At 38.6% G+C, this 21,084-nt stretch overlaps 2 protein-coding genes across 3 annotated transcripts in view; one reads left to right on the plus strand and one right to left on the minus strand.

Annotated features, from left to right (window-relative positions):
• Positions 1-1,240: 1,240 nt before the first annotated feature.
• Positions 1,241-17,644, minus strand: paqr7b (progestin and adipoQ receptor family member VII, b). The gene is made up of 2 exons (XM_057833114.1): positions 17,496-17,644; positions 1,241-4,521 (listed from the first exon to the last, which is right to left on the minus strand). The coding sequence occupies exon 2, from the start codon at positions 4,513-4,515 to the stop codon at positions 3,457-3,459; it is 1,059 nt and encodes a 352-aa protein (XP_057689097.1). The 5' UTR covers positions 4,516-4,521; positions 17,496-17,644; the 3' UTR covers positions 1,241-3,456.
• Positions 17,645-17,939: 295 nt separating this feature from the next.
• serinc2l (serine incorporator 2, like) overlaps positions 17,940-21,084 on the plus strand; it is a 28,001-nt gene continuing 24,856 nt past the window's right edge. Inside the window, exons 1-3 of one of the 2 annotated variants that reach the window (XM_057835090.1) lie at positions 17,940-18,068; positions 18,930-19,038; positions 19,490-19,589. The gene's annotated coding sequence lies outside the window, so the exon portion shown is untranslated. Of the gene's footprint in view, positions 18,069-18,908; positions 19,039-19,489; positions 19,590-21,084 lie in introns of those variants that run through there. The other variant, XM_057835089.1, reaches the window with a different exon arrangement.

Here is a 21,084-nt window from a genome sequence, read left to right on the forward strand (position 1 = left end):
CAGTGAATCTTAATCGTGAGAAAATGTAGTTTTCAGATGTTCATATTTGCATAGTATATTATTGAGCACTTACTGAGGGTCAGAGATGGTACAGGGAGGCGAGATCCAGCCAATATTTTGTACCGGTTTACATTGCAAACGTCATATCTCATTTAATGGCTCCGTACGCATGTAGATGTGCATATTGTACCCTAGAAAAAGACCCTTCCATATAAAGAGAAATGGTGAATTGTAAGCCCACCCAAACCTACACATCAGAACGCAAAGAACTGTGCAGCATATAAACCACGTTTCATAGCAATATCTGGAATTTTTCCCCTTTGCAAACATCTACTGGAGACACATTCACACTGATGTATTTTGTCTGTATACATTGTGTCAACATGGTCAATGTGCGTAACCCAGGAGTAATTAAATGTGTTGATATGACAGTGCTAAATTAGCCTGCTTTAGAGAGGATAATCAGGTGGCTTGGTAGAGCTTTTTAAGGAAAGCTTAAATTTTGTTTCATCGCATCTGGGAAATTAATAAACATCTGTTGTTTTGATTTGATATTGTTTGTGAGTCAAGATGAGTACCATCATTGCATTTGTCTTTATAACTCTAATGCTTCAGGTCATACTCAGTTACAAATAATAATCATGTGGTATCATTGGTTAAATGATCTTTTCTTTCAAAATAAGGGATGACTACAATTACCCATAAGCAATATTTAAAGGGAAAATGTATAAAATGTTTTCCCACCAGTATAGCTCCTTTTACCAAATTACAAGGCTGCTCTCTGGTGGTAGTAATGCGAATGGCTTTTCAATGTGCTTGCCTATTAAATTCGTGAACAATCTGGTTGAGGTGAGGGGGGAAAAACATCATATACCTATCCAAACTCAAGATACTGTGTTGTTGAAATAACTTGAGTGGTTCGGATTGCAAAGTCTATTAAATTGCTGTTAGTAAATGGAGCTGCTTACCTGAAAAGGCAAGCATAATAATGTGTTTTTTCTTTCCATATTTAGTCATGGCCGAAGCCTTATATTTCAGTCAATCGGCTTGTTTCTTCTGCTCACATTCTACTAAGCTATTGATTATTTTCGCATTTTTATTTGAGTCTTTCTCCTTTTGAAAAATCACAATGTTCGCTTATTTCACACTTACTTTATTACATTTTCTTTGGCCTTCTGTGTGTGTTATCTTGCGAGGCAAAAGAAAACAAGACTCACACACATGATAAGTTAATGCAACACTTTTTACTTATTTTTAACATTAGTACAGTCAATCACACACAGTCAGGAGGCAAAAGACATTCTGGTCCCTCTCACCCTGCTTTCTACAATGAAGGCAAACCTGGGTGGCATCATTAGAGGCTTTTGTTATCACATTCACTTAAACACATGTTCCAGTTCTTATTTTCCAACATGCAATTAATGCAACACGTGACAGTGTGTCACATACACCCCAAAAGGAAAGAAAAATGGTACAAAACTTTTTTTCTTAGTGGTAATTTGATCATTTGTGGATAGAACATCACAACTTGAATTAGATCCAAACATATAAAATATTCCCAAATTTGATTTATGTGCCAAAGGAGTAATATTTGGTACTTTTCTTCTGAACCTCCGTGATAAAATGTCAACACAATATAATACCCACAATAACAGTATTTATATATATGAAAAAAAAAAAATGTAATAAAAAAATAAAAAGACATGCGTGTAAACATTGTTAATGTGGTCAGCCACAGTATGTACATTGTTGATTCGGGCAGTGCACGACCATTCATCTGATTCTCAGTTAAACCCCAATTAGGGCTACTCTCAAGACATCATTTTGAGTCCTCTCTGAAATTATCTTTCAATAGTGCCATCAGTGTTGGGGAAAAAAACACATTCATTTAACACCATCAAGAACAGAGAGTGCAATAATGCTTAAAACTAATTTTTGAGGTTGCGTTTCACATTTTGTAAGCTAAAACATTATCAGTGAACCCATGAGTGAACCATTATGTGGTGAGAGCCTAAAAAAATGGATGCAACGCTGCACCAATATGTATTCATAGCAATCGCTTCGTAATCTGGTAAGCATGAAAACATTGAAATATGAAAGGTTTGAAAGCACACAGCAAAATAGAAAGGTGCAGTATCCCTTCAGAAAAATTTGCATTCATCCCTAAGTGCTTTTTAGATGGTGAGCATAGTGATTAATGGCAGGTTTTCCGGAAGAATAGGGAAAGCTGTCACACCATAACATCTGCAATATATAGAGATAGACATGCTTAGAGGCACGTACAATTTTATCATACAAAAAAAAGAAATCATAGCAAAAGTAGAGCATAGTGCACGTACAAGCTTTGACACCACGGGATGTGAAAAGGCAAAAGCTGAACTTCCAGCCCTTTGAGTATAAATCAGTATTGTTGGAACAAGAAGGTCAGTAATCTCACAACCCAAACATTGTCACTTGAAATATACTTTTGAAAGATATATTTCTTTTCATAAAAACAAAATTCAACTTTCCTCAAGTATATTTGTTCTTTTGTTTGGCCAGATAAAATAAAAAATATAGAAATTATTACATATCAAGAAAACAATTGAAATAAGACCAGTTAAACAATAAAACATTTACTGTGTTGACTTAAAAGTTGATTTGCCTGCAATATTTCAGTCTTTTTTCTGTTCTGTCTGTTCTGTTTCTTCTGTTAAGTTAACAGAACATTACTGGAAGGAAAAGTATTTTTTCCTTTTAGACCGCCTGCTGGAAAGGGTCCAAATTTCATTGAATTTGTTCTTTTTCTCGGTGAGGCCACTAATTAGAAAGGTTACTCCACTGTTCTTTTTCTCGGTGAGGCCACTAATTAAAAAGGTTACTCCACTGTTATTTGTGGATGGATCAGAATTAAATTTAGTACATGTATTCTAGGGATGTATACACATCGATCCTTAAGAGCTTGATTTTTTTTTTTTTTTTTTCCCTCTGGGCACATTAATTGCGAATTTATCATTTCCTGTAGATTCTGATTCAAAGGCATGCACAATAACAGGTGTATTTTTGTGTCCGGGCTCATTACGTGTTTGAGGAGCCGTCGTAGTTCATTTCAACTTTTTTTTTTTTTTTTTTAGTTGAAGGATTAAAAAAAAAAAAACAATAGTTTATGACAAATTATAGGGCCCTCAAGACTTAAGAAAAATCAAGTTCCATTCATTTTTCTCTTGCCTGATGACATTGAATGCATGAAAGAAAAAATGTGTCACACAAGCGCACAAAAAGTGAACATGATTCAAATAAATGGAATGCTAAAGTATGTCCCCGTGTTGATTCAACTATCTCCCCACTTTAATAAATCTGTTGGAATTTTACACCGTGGTTTGGCAGATTACACAACGAGGAAATCAATGTTAAAAAATAATAAAACAAAAAAAAAAAAACTGTCACTGTGGAGCAACCTGAAATAGAACATTGCATTCAATTGTATTTTTGATGGAGAGAAGTGTGCACACGTTTGCGCACGTAAAAAGCAGTGAGTGCACTGCAGCAGGTGGTGAAGATAAAGAGTGCGACAGCGTCATGAGCGAGATCGCCGTGAAGTCGCTCGTAGAGGCGCCGCCGCTCAGTGAAATCTATTCGCAGTCCTTCGATCTGCAGTAGGGTGCTGACCATGACGAACACGTGAAAGATCTGGTGGCCCTGCCCAATGAAGTCACACTTCCCCGGGAACCAGCTCTCTGGGTGGGGGCAGGAAAAAAAGTAGGCGCCGATAAGAAAAAAGAGCACTTGGTAGAGGTGATACACTGCAACCAGGTCGGAGCAGCCTTCCTGGTAGCATGTGTAGATGCGGTGAAGCACGGGACTGATGTCCAAACAGTAGGCCAAGGCCGAGGGCACCACTTGGAAAAGCTTGTGGGTAAGCTTGGGCAGCGTGGGACTGGCATATTTGCCATAGCAGCAGCCAAAGCATGTGAGCCATGCCAAGAAAGCAGCGGCAGGTAAAAAGAGCCCTTGGACTCTGGCGTGCCAAGACTCCTCAATGGCGTAGTAGTAGTGTGTCAACGCACTTCCGTACTGGTAGACGGCCACACCCACGTAGTCGAGGAAGTAGAAAGTGTAATGCGAAAGCTCGGATTTGGCAGACAAGAGATGAGCGAGCGCGCTGAAGGAGAGGTAGGTGAAAGCAGACAGGAGAATGATGAAGAGGGGCTGAGCGTGAGGGTCTCGCAAAAAATCAACAGTCTGTGAGATTTCCTGCCACTTCACTAAGATGATGAGTGCGGCCAGCAGATGGGTCCATACGTTAATCGTCTCATTGTGCCTTTGGAAAAGGGTGAGAAAGTAGTAGCGCCAGCTATGGTCCGGCTGTCTGTAGCCAGTGAGGATGTGACGCTCTTGGAACACCCAGGGAACGTCCGACACCTTGACGGTGCAAGGTAGTGTGGGAAAGGCCGACTCTAGTAGCTGAGGGATCTGACGCAGCTGCTGGGCGTTGATAAAAAGGCGGCCAATCTGCTCCATCACCACTGTCGCCATGGCAAACTACAAGCAAAGAGGGGAGAGGCAAAGGGCACAGTGGTTTATGGCATTGCAGAGGTGTCAAACTATTTCATCACGGACCACATATTTATACAGGGTTTGCCCCAGTGTGTTATAAGCCCGGCGGGCCGTCTGCCTTTTCTTTCCCCAACCTTCTCACCAATACGAATGAGCCTGGGTCGCATTTTTAAAAAATCTGAATTAGGGATGTCCCGGTCCAGGTTTTTGCACTTCCGATCCGATCCCGATACTGTTTTGCACTTCCGATCTGATACCGATACTGGCCGATACCGATACCGGCCTATCTGAGCATGTATTAAAGTTTAAAGTTATTTAGCCTCCTTACTTAGTTGTCAGACTCATGTTGAAAAGGGTTTTAGTAGTCTTGATAACAATTTGTCAGCTGAATTAGGTGAGTTGGAATAACACATAATGGTTGGTAACAAGAAACTGACCTGTTTATTAAATGATAAACACAAAACATTATAAATAACAAACAGAAATGACATATTCAGACAGTAAAACATGCTAATAATATTGTAAACTGTCTTAAAAAAGTAAAACACACAAACAACCTCAAACTACCGTATTGGCCCGAATATAAGACGATGTTTTTTGCACTGAAATAAGATTGAAAAAGAGGAGGTCGTCTTATAACTGCGGTCTTAAAAAAAAAAAAAAAAAAAAAAACTGCGGCCTAGACATATACCCATTCACGACGCTTGATGGCGCCAGTCATCAATGAATCGAATGCTGAACGCGACTCGGGCGGCCAAAGGGAACCCCTGACACGAAGAAGAAAGTGGTAAGAAGGAAAAGAGAAGAAAATACCGGTAATAGAAGAGATAACCGAAAATGGAGAAACTTCGCGACAATTTGGAGAAAAGTGGGTCGAAGATTGGCCAGGTTAACCGGTGTTTGGCCATTCCTTACTACGCGGCGAAACGTCCTACACAATGCTCAGGGCGCTTGCATATGCATTCACACGCATGCGCACATCGGTTGGAAGCGGCGAGTACTCACTATTTTTGTTTTTATTTAGTTATTTAGAACCTTTTCACAGCCTCAAAGATACTTTTTGCATGTATTACCCTCTCATACTTTTAACCATTGTGTTTTTTTGTGTTAGCTTTGAAGCAGTTGACCACATTAGTCACGTAGCGTATTTAAATCGTCCTTATTTGACATAACTACATTTAAGTATTTTCTGCAGGCATTTCTTTAGTACGTTATTCCTGTATGCATCTAAACAAAACAAGTTTAGAGCGCACGGTAGTAATTTAGGTGTCAAATTCGACTAATGTAGGACGTTTCGCCGATGTAGGACATTTTGGCAGAACACCGGCAGCTGAGGAGAAGTTATGACGCAAACTTCAAGTTGATGGTGATAAATGAGGCGGTGTCTTCAAACAACTGCAAAGCGGCTGTGAAATATGGTGTCACAGAGTGTAATGTACGGAGATGGAGAGCTCAAAAAGATCGCCTAAAAAATGCTCAGTCAGAGAAAAGCTTTCCGTGGTCGTTTCTGTATAAAAATTAATTTGGTGTTCAAAAAGTCTTTTTTCAAACTTAAGTCTTGAAAAAGAGGGGGTCGTCTTATAATCGGGGTCGTCTTATATTCGGGCCAATACGGTATTAACTATTACACACTCCCTTTGATTTGCTTGCCCAGCCCGAAAAAACCCAAAATTTTATGTTTTATTTAGGGCTGTCAAAATTATCGCGTTAACGCGCGGTAATTAATTTTTTTTTAATTAATCACGTTAAAATATTTGACGCAATTAACGCACTAGGCCCGCTCAGACAGATTTAAATGTCAGTACAGTGAAAGGCCAACTTGTTAATTGTGTTTTATGGAATTTTTTCGCCCTCTGCTGGTGCTTGTGTGTGACTTGCATATGTTATGTGGCGTAATGTCGCCCTCTGCTGGCAATTCAGTGCAGCTGATTATTTGGGTTTCGGCGCTTTTTTTTGACGTGATTATATGTCGACGCGAACTCACACTAATAGACAGTGCTATTCAGACCAGCTAACGTCCGCATCCAGTATTCAGTGACAGTTCTCATAGCCCCATCACACTGTTTGTGTCTAATACATGCATCGCTTGTGAGTTATATTCCTCCTTTGTTTATATTCATGAGCATTAGATAGTTATTGATGATGTGTATTTGAATTTGTTCACATATGTGGTGAAATGCAGTTACATTGTTAGATGCTTGTGAGCTAATTGGCTAGTGCTACTGCTCAAATGGACACGTGTGTGTACATTTTATGTTATTTTGTGATTTATGCAAGTTATTGACACATTGCCTTGTTATTTTCAGTTTTACAAAAATACAAGAAACGTGCTCCTGTCAAAAAGAGATGACTTCAGTAAAGCCCATGCAACATTGCCACACCGTCTGATTTCTTTTTGGAACTTATGTTCGCTATCTGTCAGTTTGTGTACTCACACACATTGAGGACAGAATAGGGCCATTAGTTTATTTTTTGATTGAAAATTTTATAAATTTTATTAAAACGAAAACATTAAGAGGCGTTTTAATATAACATTTCTATAACTTGTACTAATATTCATCTTTTAAGAACTACAAGTCTTTCTATCCATGGATCACTTTAACAGAATGTTAATAACGTTCATGCCATCTTGTTGATTTATTGTTATAATAAACAAATACAGTCCTTATGTACCGTATGTTGAATGTATATATCCATCTTGTCTTATATTTCCATTCCAACAATAATTTACAGAAAAATATGGCATATTTTATAGATGGTTTGAATTGCGATTAATTGCGATTAATTACGATTAATTAATTTTTAAGCCGTAATTAACTCGATTAAAAATTTTAATCGTTTGACAGCCCTAGTTTTATTTGTAGGCACGAGCCCGAAAAAAACTAAATTTTATGCTTTATGTGTGAGGACTCATGAGCGATGCGTGGTTACGTTTTGTGTGATCACGTTTGATGACGCCAGTGCATATATGCATAATGATAACAAATTATAGCCTGTCTTTTGTAACAAATTCTCCCAGTGAAACAAGACCGTAAGATGGATATTCAATAAACATTTAGATATTTTATATTTGCATGTGTTGTTCTAACAGGTGGATAGTGGATTTGACATTTATTTTAATCTCCTCGAGTTGGCAGAAAAAAAAGTTTTCTCAATGTTTAAATACTCTACATATTTTTATCATTATAAATGCATTTACACAGCGAAATAACGCTGGAAAAGTACATACATACATACATCGTTTTAGTATAAATATATGAATATAGTATATTTTTTGAAAAAAGTCTGCCCGATGCGTCTAAATCCCACTTTACTCACGAGAGATAATGGCTCGTCATCCAGAATGATTTCTTCGGCAATGACTCTTCCCTGGGCTTTGGGACTGTCAAGTTCCAGTTTGTCACGCATAGCAAAAGTTTCTGCCAGTGTTCGTTGCGTATGACCTTTCTTTCTGTCTTTGGTTTTCTCCTTATACTCCTTGTATTGTTTGTGGTGGTATTTCGATAAATGCTTAATTAGTTTGGTTGTATTAAAACTTCTTACAGCTTTACCACCACGCTTGACTTTATTATGGCATATGTTGCAGTCTGCCTCTTCGTCTTTGTCGTCCTTTAAAGTGAAATAATCCCACACAGCTGACATTTTTACCGATAGTCTCTCAGTAAATTGGGAGACGGTAATGTAGTGTGTTGAAGGTGTGCATAAAATGCGGACCGGATTTTAGGGAAACCGAAGCAAAAACTGGAATGGATTATGTAAGTCGGTGCACTGGAAAACCCGGACCGGACTTTAAAAAAAACTGGATCGGAAGTCTGGATCGGAATTTTTCCGTGTCGGCCGATCCAATACCGATATGCATTTTTTGCCCATATCGGCGTCCGATCCGATCCAGATATCGGATCGGGATATCTCTAATCTGAATTAGACAGTTCTAGAGGAGTTCCAAAAAATCGATTATTACATGCATCGCGATTCGACACGTGACGATTCGATTACGATTCATAAAGGCTCAAAAACGATGATTTTCCCTCATAACTTTATGACAGCGGAGCGAAATTCAAGACACGTCTGTCGCCCGGACACCTTTAACAGACGCACGCACGTAATAATGGATGCTGCTTGGAACTGAGTGAGAGATTTACTCTTTTTCAAAAGATTGGAAAATAAATTTGTGTATGAGACAGGCAGGGAAAAGAAGCGCGACCCGGCACACTTCTGTGCGCACGTTATTTTTTAGAGCAAGAGAGGAAGAGAGATAGTTCGTCGCTCCTCGTCTTTCAGATTTCCAGCTGTAGTTTCAAGTCATGTCAATTGAAAAATGTCCTGAGTGTGTTGCTAAGACCCGTGTGCGTCTACAAGAGGTGAGTACACGAAACCTCTTGGACTGTTTAGCCTTTATTGTTGTTGTTTTTGAGGTGTTAATAGTTAGTGCGGAGCACTAAGCTAATTAGGTAGTTCGCTAACGTGTATTTCATATGCAGAACGTGTAAAACCATGATTAATTACAGCGGTAACACTACAAACATGCGAAATAGTACATAAATATGTGAAAACAAAGTATATTGGTTAAAAGAAGGCTTATTTCTAAAAGACACTTTGTTTCCAGAAAATGTGGAACTCATTCCACCTGTGTAAATTTTATTGTATTGTTGAGAGAAATAAGTACTCCCTTTAAAATGGTTAATGTTTTTGCCCTTTCTTGTAAAAATTAATAAATAAAAAAGCTTAAGGGCAGCTTTTTGTTGTATGGGCATGCTTCCATCGTTCCTGTTGAATCATTAGGATATTTTAAATAAATGGACAAAAATTTGTTTGTGTACTTGATTAATTAGTAATGTACGATGCATCGATAATCGTGATAATCTTGATAACCATGATCATCGTCAATACCGTGATCATCGTTCAAGAATCAAATCATAGCACCCTGAATTGTTATCGAATCGTAGGGTGTCTAAGATAGCACATTCTAGACAGTTCACACTAGGGCTGAACGATATTGGAAAAAAGCTGATATTGCGACTCTCCGGGATATTAAAACTAAAAGAATTTTCACCAGTTGACTTCACTAGCTCTGTTTGGGAAAACTTTCGTGGATCACTATGACCTCATTGTATTCATTAGAAATGTCCCGATCCGATCACATGGTCGGAAATTGGGCCGATTGCACCATTTTTCGGCGGATCAGAGTCAGGTGAAAAGGATTGGGTTTTCAATTTTTAAAAAACATGATTTTCTGTTTCATAAACGAACAGACTCTCACCCTCAGTCCTGCTAAGCACTGCGACCAAACTGTTTTTCTTGACCACCAGTGCAGCTGGCGTTTGGTACTTAAATTTAACAATGATTGACAGGTTTGTAACTTTGCTCTGGCCAGAGACGCCTCGGTAGCTCTACGATCAAAGGCACGAATGTGTTAATCATTGTTAAGCTTTTTGCATGGTCTGAAGTGTGCTGTGCCAACTCATTCATTGTGTAAGTGAGAGGCTGTTCTCGGCAGCGTGAGCGTCAAAGGAAAAAAAAAAGGTTTTCGGTATCAGATCGGGACTGTAACGGCATATTCTCAAAATCAGATTACTTGGATTTGGGTGCAAAAATATGCGATCGGGACATATCTCGTATTCATATAATACAGTTTAATCCAGGCTAAGGTGGTTTATTTGTGTATGATGAAGATTGGTGTAAAAGGGATCCAGGAAGCCATGTTACTGCACAATTGCTGCTTTTATGAAGAAAAACTAAAGTTTACATTAAAAAAAAAAAAAAAAAGCAACCGCACGTCCTGCAATAGGACTATTGCGCATGTGCACATTGCGGTGGCGATGTTCAAACGATATATTGTGCAGGCCTAGTTCACCAAAAAATCAGATGAATGTTGCGTGTGGGCAAAAAAATCGGAATTGATCTGCAGCTTGAACCCTTAAGTCCCAATTTTGAATAAACACACCGGCTCATTTGCTACTTTGATCGGCTGCAAGAAATTTTTAAAACTGATTTCATTTAGGGCTGTCAAACGATTAAAATTTTTAATCGAGTTAATCACAGCTTAAAAATGTATTTATCGTAATTAATCGCAATTCAAACCATGTCTCAAATATGCCATATTTTTCTGTAAATTATTGTTGGAATGGAAAGATAAGATACAAGACGGACATATACAGTACATTCAACATACTGTACATAAGTACTGCATTTGTTTATTATAACAATAAATCAACAAGATGGCATTAACATTATTAACATTCTGTTAAAGCGATCCATGGATAGAAAGAATTGTAAAGTTTGTAAAATTTTCAATCAAAAAATAAACTAGTAGCTCGCCATTGTTGATGTCAATAATAATTATGGTGCTGAAAGCCATAAAATCAGTCACACCCAAGCACCAACAGAGGGCGGCAAAACACCAAAAACACAAATAACAAGTGGAAATGACACTTTGCTGTCATTTTTATCTGAGCGGGGCATGTGCGTTAAATGCATCAAATATTTTGACGTGATTAATTTTAAAAATTAACGCGATAATTTTGACAGCCCTAATTCCATTATTAAAAAAAGTAACGTGGAAACAGCGGGACTCGAGCCATGAGTCAAGCGCCAGCAGAGGGTGGCAAAACACCAAAAAACACAAGTAACAAGTGGAAATGACACTTTGCTGTCATTTTCATCTGTTTGAGCGGGGCATGTGCGTCAAATGCGTCAAATATTTTAACGTGATTAATTTAAAAAATTAACGCGATAATTTTGACAGCCCTAATCTCATTATAAAAAAAGTAACATGGAAACAGCGGGACTCGAGCCATGACACATAGATACATAGCACTCTGTTCTGTGCAGCCACTTACCCACTAGGTCACAGGTGTTAAACTCGAGGTCCAGGGGCCCGATCCAACCAATACATCATTTTGTGTGGCCCGTGCAAGTAAATCATGTGCAGTGGCTTCACGTTTCGCCGAAAAATACAATTTAATCCTCAATAAAAGCTCGAGGACGACAAAGATCTGAGAATGATTATATTTTTTCCCCTCTTTTTAAAATTTAAAATAAAATAAAAAACAATTAATGTTTTTTTTTTAATAAAACTACATTTAAAAAGAATCCACTACCCCCTTATTTTATTAATGTACATAAAAGAATAAAATTGACAATTTTCAGTCAGCATTGTTCCTCCACAATTAAACCAGTATCAAAATAGTTACCAATCCATTTGATAATCAATTAGTCATTCGTGGCGACTCAATTTGGCAGACATAATGGCCCTCCAAAGAAACCACAACCAGAATGCAAGTTTGTAAGAAGTATTTCACATGCAATTGAAACAACGTTGAAAAAATGAATAATAGAGATAAGCGTTTGAGAATATGTCCTTCAAAAATGGATTGAACAAATAACTGCTGAAAGTAACTGCCTCCTCAAAATGAGTCATGTCAAGCATGAATTCAATGTGCTGTTATTTTTTTTAACCTTTCTGTTTTGTTTTGTTTTGGGGTTTTTTTTTTGAAAGAGAATGTCTGAGACCTGTATACGAAGACTTCTGGGAAATGTGTTGTTTGAAATGTATAGTATGACTCCTTTAAACAAATATTATGGTAAGTGGGTACAGCACGCCTATAAAGCATCAAAAGGATCAATACTGAGCTGGTGGGAGCAAACCATATTTAGAGGTGGCTACAAAAAGGAATTCACCCCAAGAATTGGCAAACCATACTACAACACTTCCTCTAGCAAGGGTGTCATGGTGTCATGTTATTGCTGTTTGTGAGCAAGACTTGGGTTATTAAACCTTGTGGTGTAAATCACGTAACTGACTTCTGTTCAACTGTACATTTCAAATGGAAATTTTCACCCCATGATAAATAATGCATTAATCCTTCATTGCATGTACAGGACAGGTCTTCTAAATTTGATATACCACATGAGATTGTTGTTCAGAAACCTGCCAAAATGTAATAATTAAAAAAAAAAAAAAAAAACTGCCAAATCGTTTTCCAAATAATGAAAAATTATGCCATTATCTTCGCTCTCAAGAACAGTGGGCTGGTCTGCTAGATGTGTTAAGAACCACGCCCTGCTCAAGTATCAACTGTCTATCAAAAAACACTGCTGTGACCTGAAAATGAAATACTTCTTTAGAAAGAAAGGATATTTTATGCCAGAAACACATTCTGAGTAAGATGACACACAACCACCTAAAAAACCTCTTAGTCTACAACAGAATTGTAATGTTTTTCCCCCACATTTATAAGTTACCCAAACATTAGTTACCCATAAAACACCTAAAACTGTGGACTCAATAAACATTCCACACCCTATGTCACTTTAGCAGATAGTTTTCTCAAGTTCTTAGTCGGTGGAGGTAATGGTGCCTAGCATTCCATTCCATTTGGAAGCCGTTTCAGACGTGCCTCCCCCCACTCCAAAAAAAAAAAAAAAAAAAAAAAAAACTAAACACAGATGTGGTGAAAACTAGTTTATCGGCCTAGGCCAGGGGTCGGCAACCCAAAATGTTGAAAGGGCCATAGTGGACAAAAAAAGTCTGGAGCCACGAAAACTTTAAAGCCTTATAATCAAAGCAACACATGGTGCATGTATCTATATTAGCCTACAATCAAAATGAATAAGTTGGCTACAAAGACATAATGAGCCTTCTAGAATAAATGTTTATTTTCCCTGCAGTGCATCCTATAATGACAAACCACATGACTACTCTGTTGCACGATGCCGGCTCAAGTTGAACTTCATTACAATCAGCTTCATTACAATATTAATAAATTTGAACGTTTGTGTCGTGTTTGTCCTTCAACACAAACCATATTCAAACACAAAATATATTTCCCTCCCCCATATTTTCAATTTTCAAGCATTTTTGAAAAAACTCCACGAAGCTACTAGGACAACGCTAAGAGCTACGGGTTGCTGAACCCCGGCCTAGGCCTACATAACAGCTCTCTTCAGTCTATTTTACATTTTCTCTAAATATCTTCTGACTAGGGATGTCTCAATCACATCTTTTTGCACCTGAGTCAGAGTCACTTGATTTTGAGAATCTGCAGAGTCCTGATTTGATTCAGAAAAAAAAGTATTTTTATTTTTATTTATTTGAACAAATATGTTATAGTACTGTACTCTTAAAGTACTTCCTCTTCTGCTTTTTCTGGGAGTGTTGCGGAGTATAAAACATATATATTTTTGTTTCTTTTGGCAATGCCATTGTATTTATGTATTATTTTGCTACTTTAAGGCTAGCGGTAAAAAAAAAAAAATAATAATAAAACACAACCCTTTTCACTTGATTCCGATCTTCTGAGAAACGGCGCGATCGGCCCGATTTCCAATCACGTGATCGGATCGGGGACGTCCCTACTTCTAAGCTTACAATGTATTACAAAACACACCTTTGATTTTACTAAAAAAACGTAAACTTTAAGAACAATTAAACTGGAGACGGTGGGCATCCAGTGGCGCGGGAAGTGGAGCACTGAGGGTGCTGCAGCACCCCCTTGTGTTGGGGAGGGGAAAAAAGGGTTATTTTTGGGGGGAGGGGATTAATAAATAAATAAAACATTGAAACAATAGCGTATTTCATTTTTGGGATTAAACATATATGTTGAAAAAGGGGTTGTTTTTTTTTGTTAATAACATGGTCAGCACCTGACACCTTGCTTGCTACCAGGTCACGTTGAATAAGGCTACTCGAACGGAAAAGTTAACTGTTGACAGAGGAGGCGTTAATATGGCGAAAAAACGAATTAGGGATTTTTTTCCTTTAAAAAACAGCTAAATCTTCTCAAATTCAGGTCGAAAATGAGGATAATTATGATAGTTTATAATAGTGCCCAGCGAGGACAAGTTAGCTGCAGATTTAGACCATTGAGAACTTCAAATAGCTTGCATTGTAGCCATATTATTGTTGTTGTTGCTGTTGAGCTGCCGCCGTGCAGAGCTCTTTTGGATATTCGTATGCAATTTATTTGTGTATCGTAAAAAGTGGGTGTTAAACCGAGGCTCATGGGACCTTTTAGGGGCAGTTTACATTGTGACGCTCCAAGAATACGACAAATTTTATATTTGCATTTATATAGTTCCGTCTCCATTCGAACGATGTCGCAATTCTGGGGGCAGTGCAGATTTACAAGGCGAGACCCAAAGCACTTCCTCGACACTAACAACCTCCTCAGCCTGGAAGACAACAAACTCGCCCACTCCAAGCAATGGCATTTTTCTTTTGCTCCAAAAGGCACAAAGACCAGAAAGAATTCTGAAGACTAGTTCCCCTTTTTATTAATTCGCTCGCCCACCAGAAGGCAGAATAGGATTCCCTTATAATCTCATGAGAGCAGAGGAACTGAAGTTGTTTTTTTCCTGTTTTAAAAAACGTTATTGCAAAGAGAGGAGGTTGCTCTCTGCTCATTCCATCCGAACTAGTAATAATTCCTTGTTCAATCCCAAATTTTTGTGTCTCTCCAACACCAAGTGAGTGCCTATTAGCATCTTAATACTTGTGAATTCATTTTTATACTTCAGTTAAGTGAACCTTATTGATAGTATTATTGCAATTCTTATATTGTCTTTGACCTTGTGTTGTGTTTGCTAGACATCTGCTCTAACTCATAGTGGCAATGTGTTATGTTAATCCTTCAGAACACACACCTGTATTAACGTGGATGTAATTCAAGTAAACTAGTGATTCGCAACTCCTACATTGTCTTCATTTAACCCTGAACTCTTGGGGGAATACGAGGCTAATATTACATTCTAATGGATGTACATACTGCGATTATCAAATAGAATCACCAGTAATCATTTGATACTCCAAAACAGAAACATTAAACAAATTTGAATTAAAAATATTATAAAAACAGTCAATTTAAGCAAACGTTCTGCCATGTTTGCCGTTTTTAATGTTTGGTGGCAGTGCTGCGCACGCCCAAAGTGACGTGTGCAGGACGTCATTGGCACGAGAGCTTTTCTTTTAAATGGTTGTGGAGCAAGCCCCGCAATCCAATCCTTCCACTTTGGAGCCCGGAATCAAATAGTTCGCGTCTTCGCTGTCACCATATAAAGTCAAGGCCATTCCGCTACCCAATTGTTGCGTCTTGGTGTCACAGCATCACCGTGTAAACGGTACGGTGGCCAAGAGGTGTCAGGCGAAATGCAAAGTCCAAACACTCTGCAAATAGAAAAACGTAGCACAAACAAAGGGCACTACTTCGGGACCATTTTGCAGTAAATGACGGGCTTAGACTGACGTCATCACTTGAAATTAATATCTCAAGCCCCCCAATTGACTGTAAAATGGACCTGAATTTGTGTTATGATCGTGCTAGTTGTCGGGACACCCCTCTATTATTGATTGATTTGGTACGCTTCATTAGCCGCGGGAGTTAAGCCAAGGAAAAGCTACAAGTGACGTCACCACTCAAAATTAATATCTCAATAAAAGCATAATACTGTATCTACAAAACCGTTGCAGCACAAACCAGCACAAACCATTGACACAATTCTTAATTGAAATGGGGGGCTAATTGACCTCAGATTTACTTATAAAAGAATTGTAAATATGTCTAAAACGAAAGCAGCACAAACAAAACTTTTACAGCGCAAACGATTGACATCATTTTTATATAAATTTGCGTCTGATGGGGCTGGGGGGCAACTTCACAGAGGTCCGTAGAAATGGTCACAAAGCACATATAGCAATTTACAAAGTGTCGTCTTTTTAAAAAATTTTTTTTACTTCCGGGTCATCCTCTTGCTGTTGTGCTGCGGGATTTTGCTGTTGTCTTTGCATTCGTCTTGCGAGCTTTTTGCATTCGTGCTGTGAGCCATTTGCTGTCGTGTTGTGGCAATTGGGGTTCGTGCTTTTGCCAATTTGTAATCGCGCTTTAGGAATTGGGGATCATGTTGTGGCAGTTTGCAGTCATGCTTTTTCTTCTTTCTTTTGCAAAGCGTTTGCAATTGGGGTTGGTGCATTTTTCTATTTGCAAAGTGTTTGGACTTTGCATTTCACCTGACACGTCTCGGTCACCGTAAAACGGTCCCTTAGTTTTCAAATGTGTTTATAATTGCGCCGCCTAGCTGCGGGGATTTGCATTCTAATAGACGGGCGCTATTCTTTCCAATACAAAAACTCCCAACAGACACTGAAATAGTACACTGTCTTTGTAGTAGCCTAGTAGTAGTACGTAAACTATTCAGCATGTGTGTGCATGCCTTGTACGGAGAAAAAATAGGAGCATGACAAATTTGGACCGAAACAGCTGTTTATGGATCGGAAAAACAAACTAAGATCCTCAGCATCCCCTGCTGTGAGTGACTTCCAGCGCCACTGTGGGCATCTATATAGAATTTAGAATCAGAATTTGGATCGGATCCAAATTGAATTGCTCCAATTTTCATGATACAGCTTGCAAATTGGATCCCGTTAAATAAAGGGCAATTTCATAAATAGCGGACCCGTGAAACAGACAATGACTTGTGAATATCTGTGTGTTTGTGTGGGTGCGTTTATGTGGGAAGCCCGCACAGTAGTGAATGGCACGAGATTACGTAACAATAAGCATCCGACGTCCACACCCTTTTCCCCCCACAAAGGTTGTGTACGTGCACGACTTTGAATTCTTTGAAAAAGAAAATTAATAAGGTGGACTTGGTCAGTAATTACGCGAACATCAGGGTTGAACTAAACGCGACGGGCCTGTTGCATTCGTTCTCAATTCTATCAGTCTAATCATGCACCTGATACGCGCGTTTGTAAATTCAAAATCCTTTTTTATCTTTAAATCTACATTTTTTGAGAGCTGGGAAGTCTTTATTCCACTGTGTGTGCGCGCATCACGCACCGGCAACGGGGCGTTTAACGTGTAATGACTGAGATAACCCCTCACATTTGGTAGTGCTCGAGGCGGAAAACCTCCCTTTTTATCATTTGAAAAGGTACAAGCAACCCACAAAGATCCACATACCTGCAGATGGGGGAATCAATCCAATGTCTTAGAATTAGCCGACGACGATGGACTGAAAGCCTGATAAATTATTAAAAACATTGTGCGACGAGTGACACGGATGGAGGACAACCGTGGCTGGAACAGTGCTTGCTTTGCTTGCTTGGTTCTAGGGCGCAGACTCCAAGAGAATGTCAAGGTTTTCTGAGAGACGGCTGTTACAACCAATCAGAAGACACGACCGGACCGGAGCCCCTACATATCAGCCAATTAGAGCTGTCGTATGAGTTTACCAACCCACCCACACCACCGGGACATTCACATTTCACATTCAAAAAATTATTTGTACTCCTGTCACTTTTCCACAGTATGACAGAAGTCATCACTCAACTTCATCCAACGTAATATTATAACTCCCTAATCACATTTTATGTAAAATATCATTTTTATGGTGACATTTAGGGGAGGACATCATCCTTGCGTCCGTGCCGTGCATGTCATGCAGGGCAAAAACAATAACGCCCAATTGTGGACACCCACCGAGGCACGTTTCCAAAAAAAGATTCTACACAGTCGAGTGTAGAAGTCCAACAGGTAAGACAGCCAGAGATGGGTAGTAATGCGTTACACGTACTCCTTTACATTTACTTCAGTAACTTTCTGGGGAAAATGTACTTCTAAGAGTAGTTTTACAAAGCCATACTTTTTACTTTTACTTGAGTAGATTTGTGAAGAAAAAAACGCTACTCTTACTCTGCTACTTTGGGTTACTCAAGTGTCATTACGTTTTTCCACTTTATTCTACATATTAGATTTATTATTTTTTTGCCAGCGATGCCAAGAGTGGCTCGACTAATTTCACCAATGAGACGTCGCAACAATAACCACATGACTCCATTAAACCAATCACTCAAGCTTGCCGTTCTATGATCACACCAGCCTGTTAAATCACGTGGCATCTTAAAAGCACTGTTTAAAAAGTAGTACAGTATTTGACATAGAGCGTTGCCCTCAACATGACTCGAAAGCACAGATTTAAAACTCTCCCAGTTTTTATTTGGCATCGGTTGACCATGGAAAACCGGAGATATGATTGTTTTTATTTCATATAGTAACTATTCAAACTAGGAATGATTTTCTCCACTAGAGGGCACGCATGCTCTTTGGACGAATAATGCATCATTTCAGTCTTTCATTTTCTCTCTCGCTGGAATTGCGTACCCCACGCATGCTATTTTTAGACCGTGACGATGCATCGTAAAGTGGAAGTAAAGCAGAAATGGGACATTATAGACCCGCCCTCGCATAGAAACCATGTTAATTCTGCTACTTTTCTCCGGTAATCTTTAATAAACGAATATGCCGATCACACATTGCTTTCTTGGAACTTGTAGAAACGACTCTAGACATTACGACATATGAAGGATGTTTTCTTCATACGTTTCCCAAAACCAGAAACTCGGAGGAAAAAATGTGAAGAATGAGTCAACTTGTGCGGACTTTTAACGCCAGCTCTGCAGTAAACATTTTGTTGGGTTGGCATTGTCTTTCAGAAGACAAAGAGGTAAGCCATTTTGATATTTTTAACTTATTTTTTAGCGTGACGTTGTGCCGTGCTGCTTCTGACAATGAATGACATGAAAAGAATTAAAATGGTATCTGACTGCCGCTGTTAGTTTTTGTTGTAAAAAAAAAAAAAAAAAAACTTTAGTAAGGGGGAAGTGTAAATAAATTATAGAATTAAGATGTGTTATCAATGAAAAATGTATAAGTGTTCGTTGGCTGTCCCTGAGTAGCATTTGTGATCACTACACAAAACAATATAAATTACTCCCAAGAACGGTCAGAGACATAGGACAACCAGAGGATATCATATATAAGAAAGATGGGGATAGTGGTAAAGGATAGCTTGTTGAAACAGGAGAATGTCATTGTCAGTCGCGTAAGAAAAAGGTGTCAATAAAAAAGCTAAGGCTATGCTTCGGTCGGCTTGTTTTTTTTTCCATCTCTTTCAGCCCTCGACACTCAAGCCATCTCTTTAACTGAACATTTTTATGTTCTTCCACATCTTTGCCAGTGAATTTGGCTCCAGGACATCATTTTCGGAGAGAATTGGTAGGTTTAGCTCTGTAAACATCTCCTTCGTACACAATTTCCATTCATTTCCTGTCGGGGACAAACAGTCGTGTGTCCCCCCCTGAGCAACAGTAGGTAACGTCATGAATATTAATAAACGGACTTTTTAAAACTTTTTTACTTGTACTTGAGTACATTTTTTGGAGGATGACTTTTAAGTAATATTTTGAAGTAAGATTACTCTTACTTGAGTACAATTTTTGGCTACTCTACCCACCTCTGATGACAGCCCAATTGGTTGAAGCTTACTTAACTGGACAATTTTAGCCTCAAGTTCCAAGGCCCCTATAAAATACTATCAGGGTCTTCTGTCGGCCAACAAAATTATTTGCAAATTTATTACAGGTAGGATTTCTACCAACTATTCAAGTAGTAAAGTTCAAGAAGAAATATTTGCATATTAAAAAATAAATAAATTTGGAAAACCTTTCAAGAAACCGTAACTTCGTTCGTCAGGGAAGCCATAAAGTTATTTACAAAACAAGATAAATAACAAGCATGTAACCAACACGCTTGCTGTGGTGACCATGGATGCCAACACCATTTTGTTTTGTCATCCAATCAATCAGTCATTCTTGTGTTGGGTCCTCAGTAACAAAGTGTCCTTTGTTTGTGTCAGTCAGTCCCTACATTGTCCTCGCTCAAGTCAGGAAAACTGTTCAATTGGTTGACTGGATTTCTAAACATTTTGTGGTGACTTAACAAAATAATGAATGTAGTGTGACTGGTGTCCAAGAGGGTGAGTGGAAGTTGATTATGTAATTTACTCCCAACCAGAAAATTAGACTAGAGTCCCAGGGGTCCCCAAACTTTTTCCTGTGAGGGCCAAATAACTGATGAGGGGCCGGGGTCAGTTTGTAACAGAAAAAGTGTGACGATTGCAGGAGTGCCGAAATGTAAAAAAATATTGTTTTTTAGAAAGCCACAATCAACTAACCATTTCTGGATTCTTCACGGAACAAAAGTAAATAGAATTAAAAATATATACATATATAATAATAAATAAAAATAACACTATTAATTAGATAATAACCAAATAACCCTCTCTAAGTTCTTCACAGGAAAAGGCCAGGAAATAAATAACACTATTGAGAAAAAAATTTTTTTCAAAATGCTCTCTGGTATTGTTCAGGGGGCCTGGACCAAATGTGGAGGTGGGCCGAACGGCCCACGGGCCGTAGTTTGGGGACCCATGGACTAGACCATTCTAGAGTCTATCCCTATGGCCAATCTTTACAGAAAAGGGATGGCTGAATCACAGATATTTCACATAATACATAGCCACAGTTACCCAAAGACAATAACATGAAAGCTCTACATACTTTAAACTTGTTTGCACTTGTCAAGAAAAAGTTGAGTAGCTAAAGTATAAAACTTGACGTGTCAACCGTCCAGTTAATATCTGCTATATTTCTTAAAGTGCATCTGCCAAACCAATGAAATGGTCACAGTGGGAACGAGGATTATTTATGCA

The sequence above is a fragment of the Corythoichthys intestinalis genome, chromosome 4 (genome assembly GCF_030265065.1).
Source record: "Corythoichthys intestinalis isolate RoL2023-P3 chromosome 4, ASM3026506v1, whole genome shotgun sequence".
Taxonomy (NCBI): domain Eukaryota; kingdom Metazoa; phylum Chordata; class Actinopteri; order Syngnathiformes; family Syngnathidae; genus Corythoichthys; species Corythoichthys intestinalis.

Excerpts from the sequence above, each read along its gene's own strand:
- paqr7b (XM_057833114.1), bottom strand. The coding sequence starts at position 4,515 with ATGGCGACAGTGGTGATGGAGCAGATTGGCCGCCTTTTTATCAACGCC.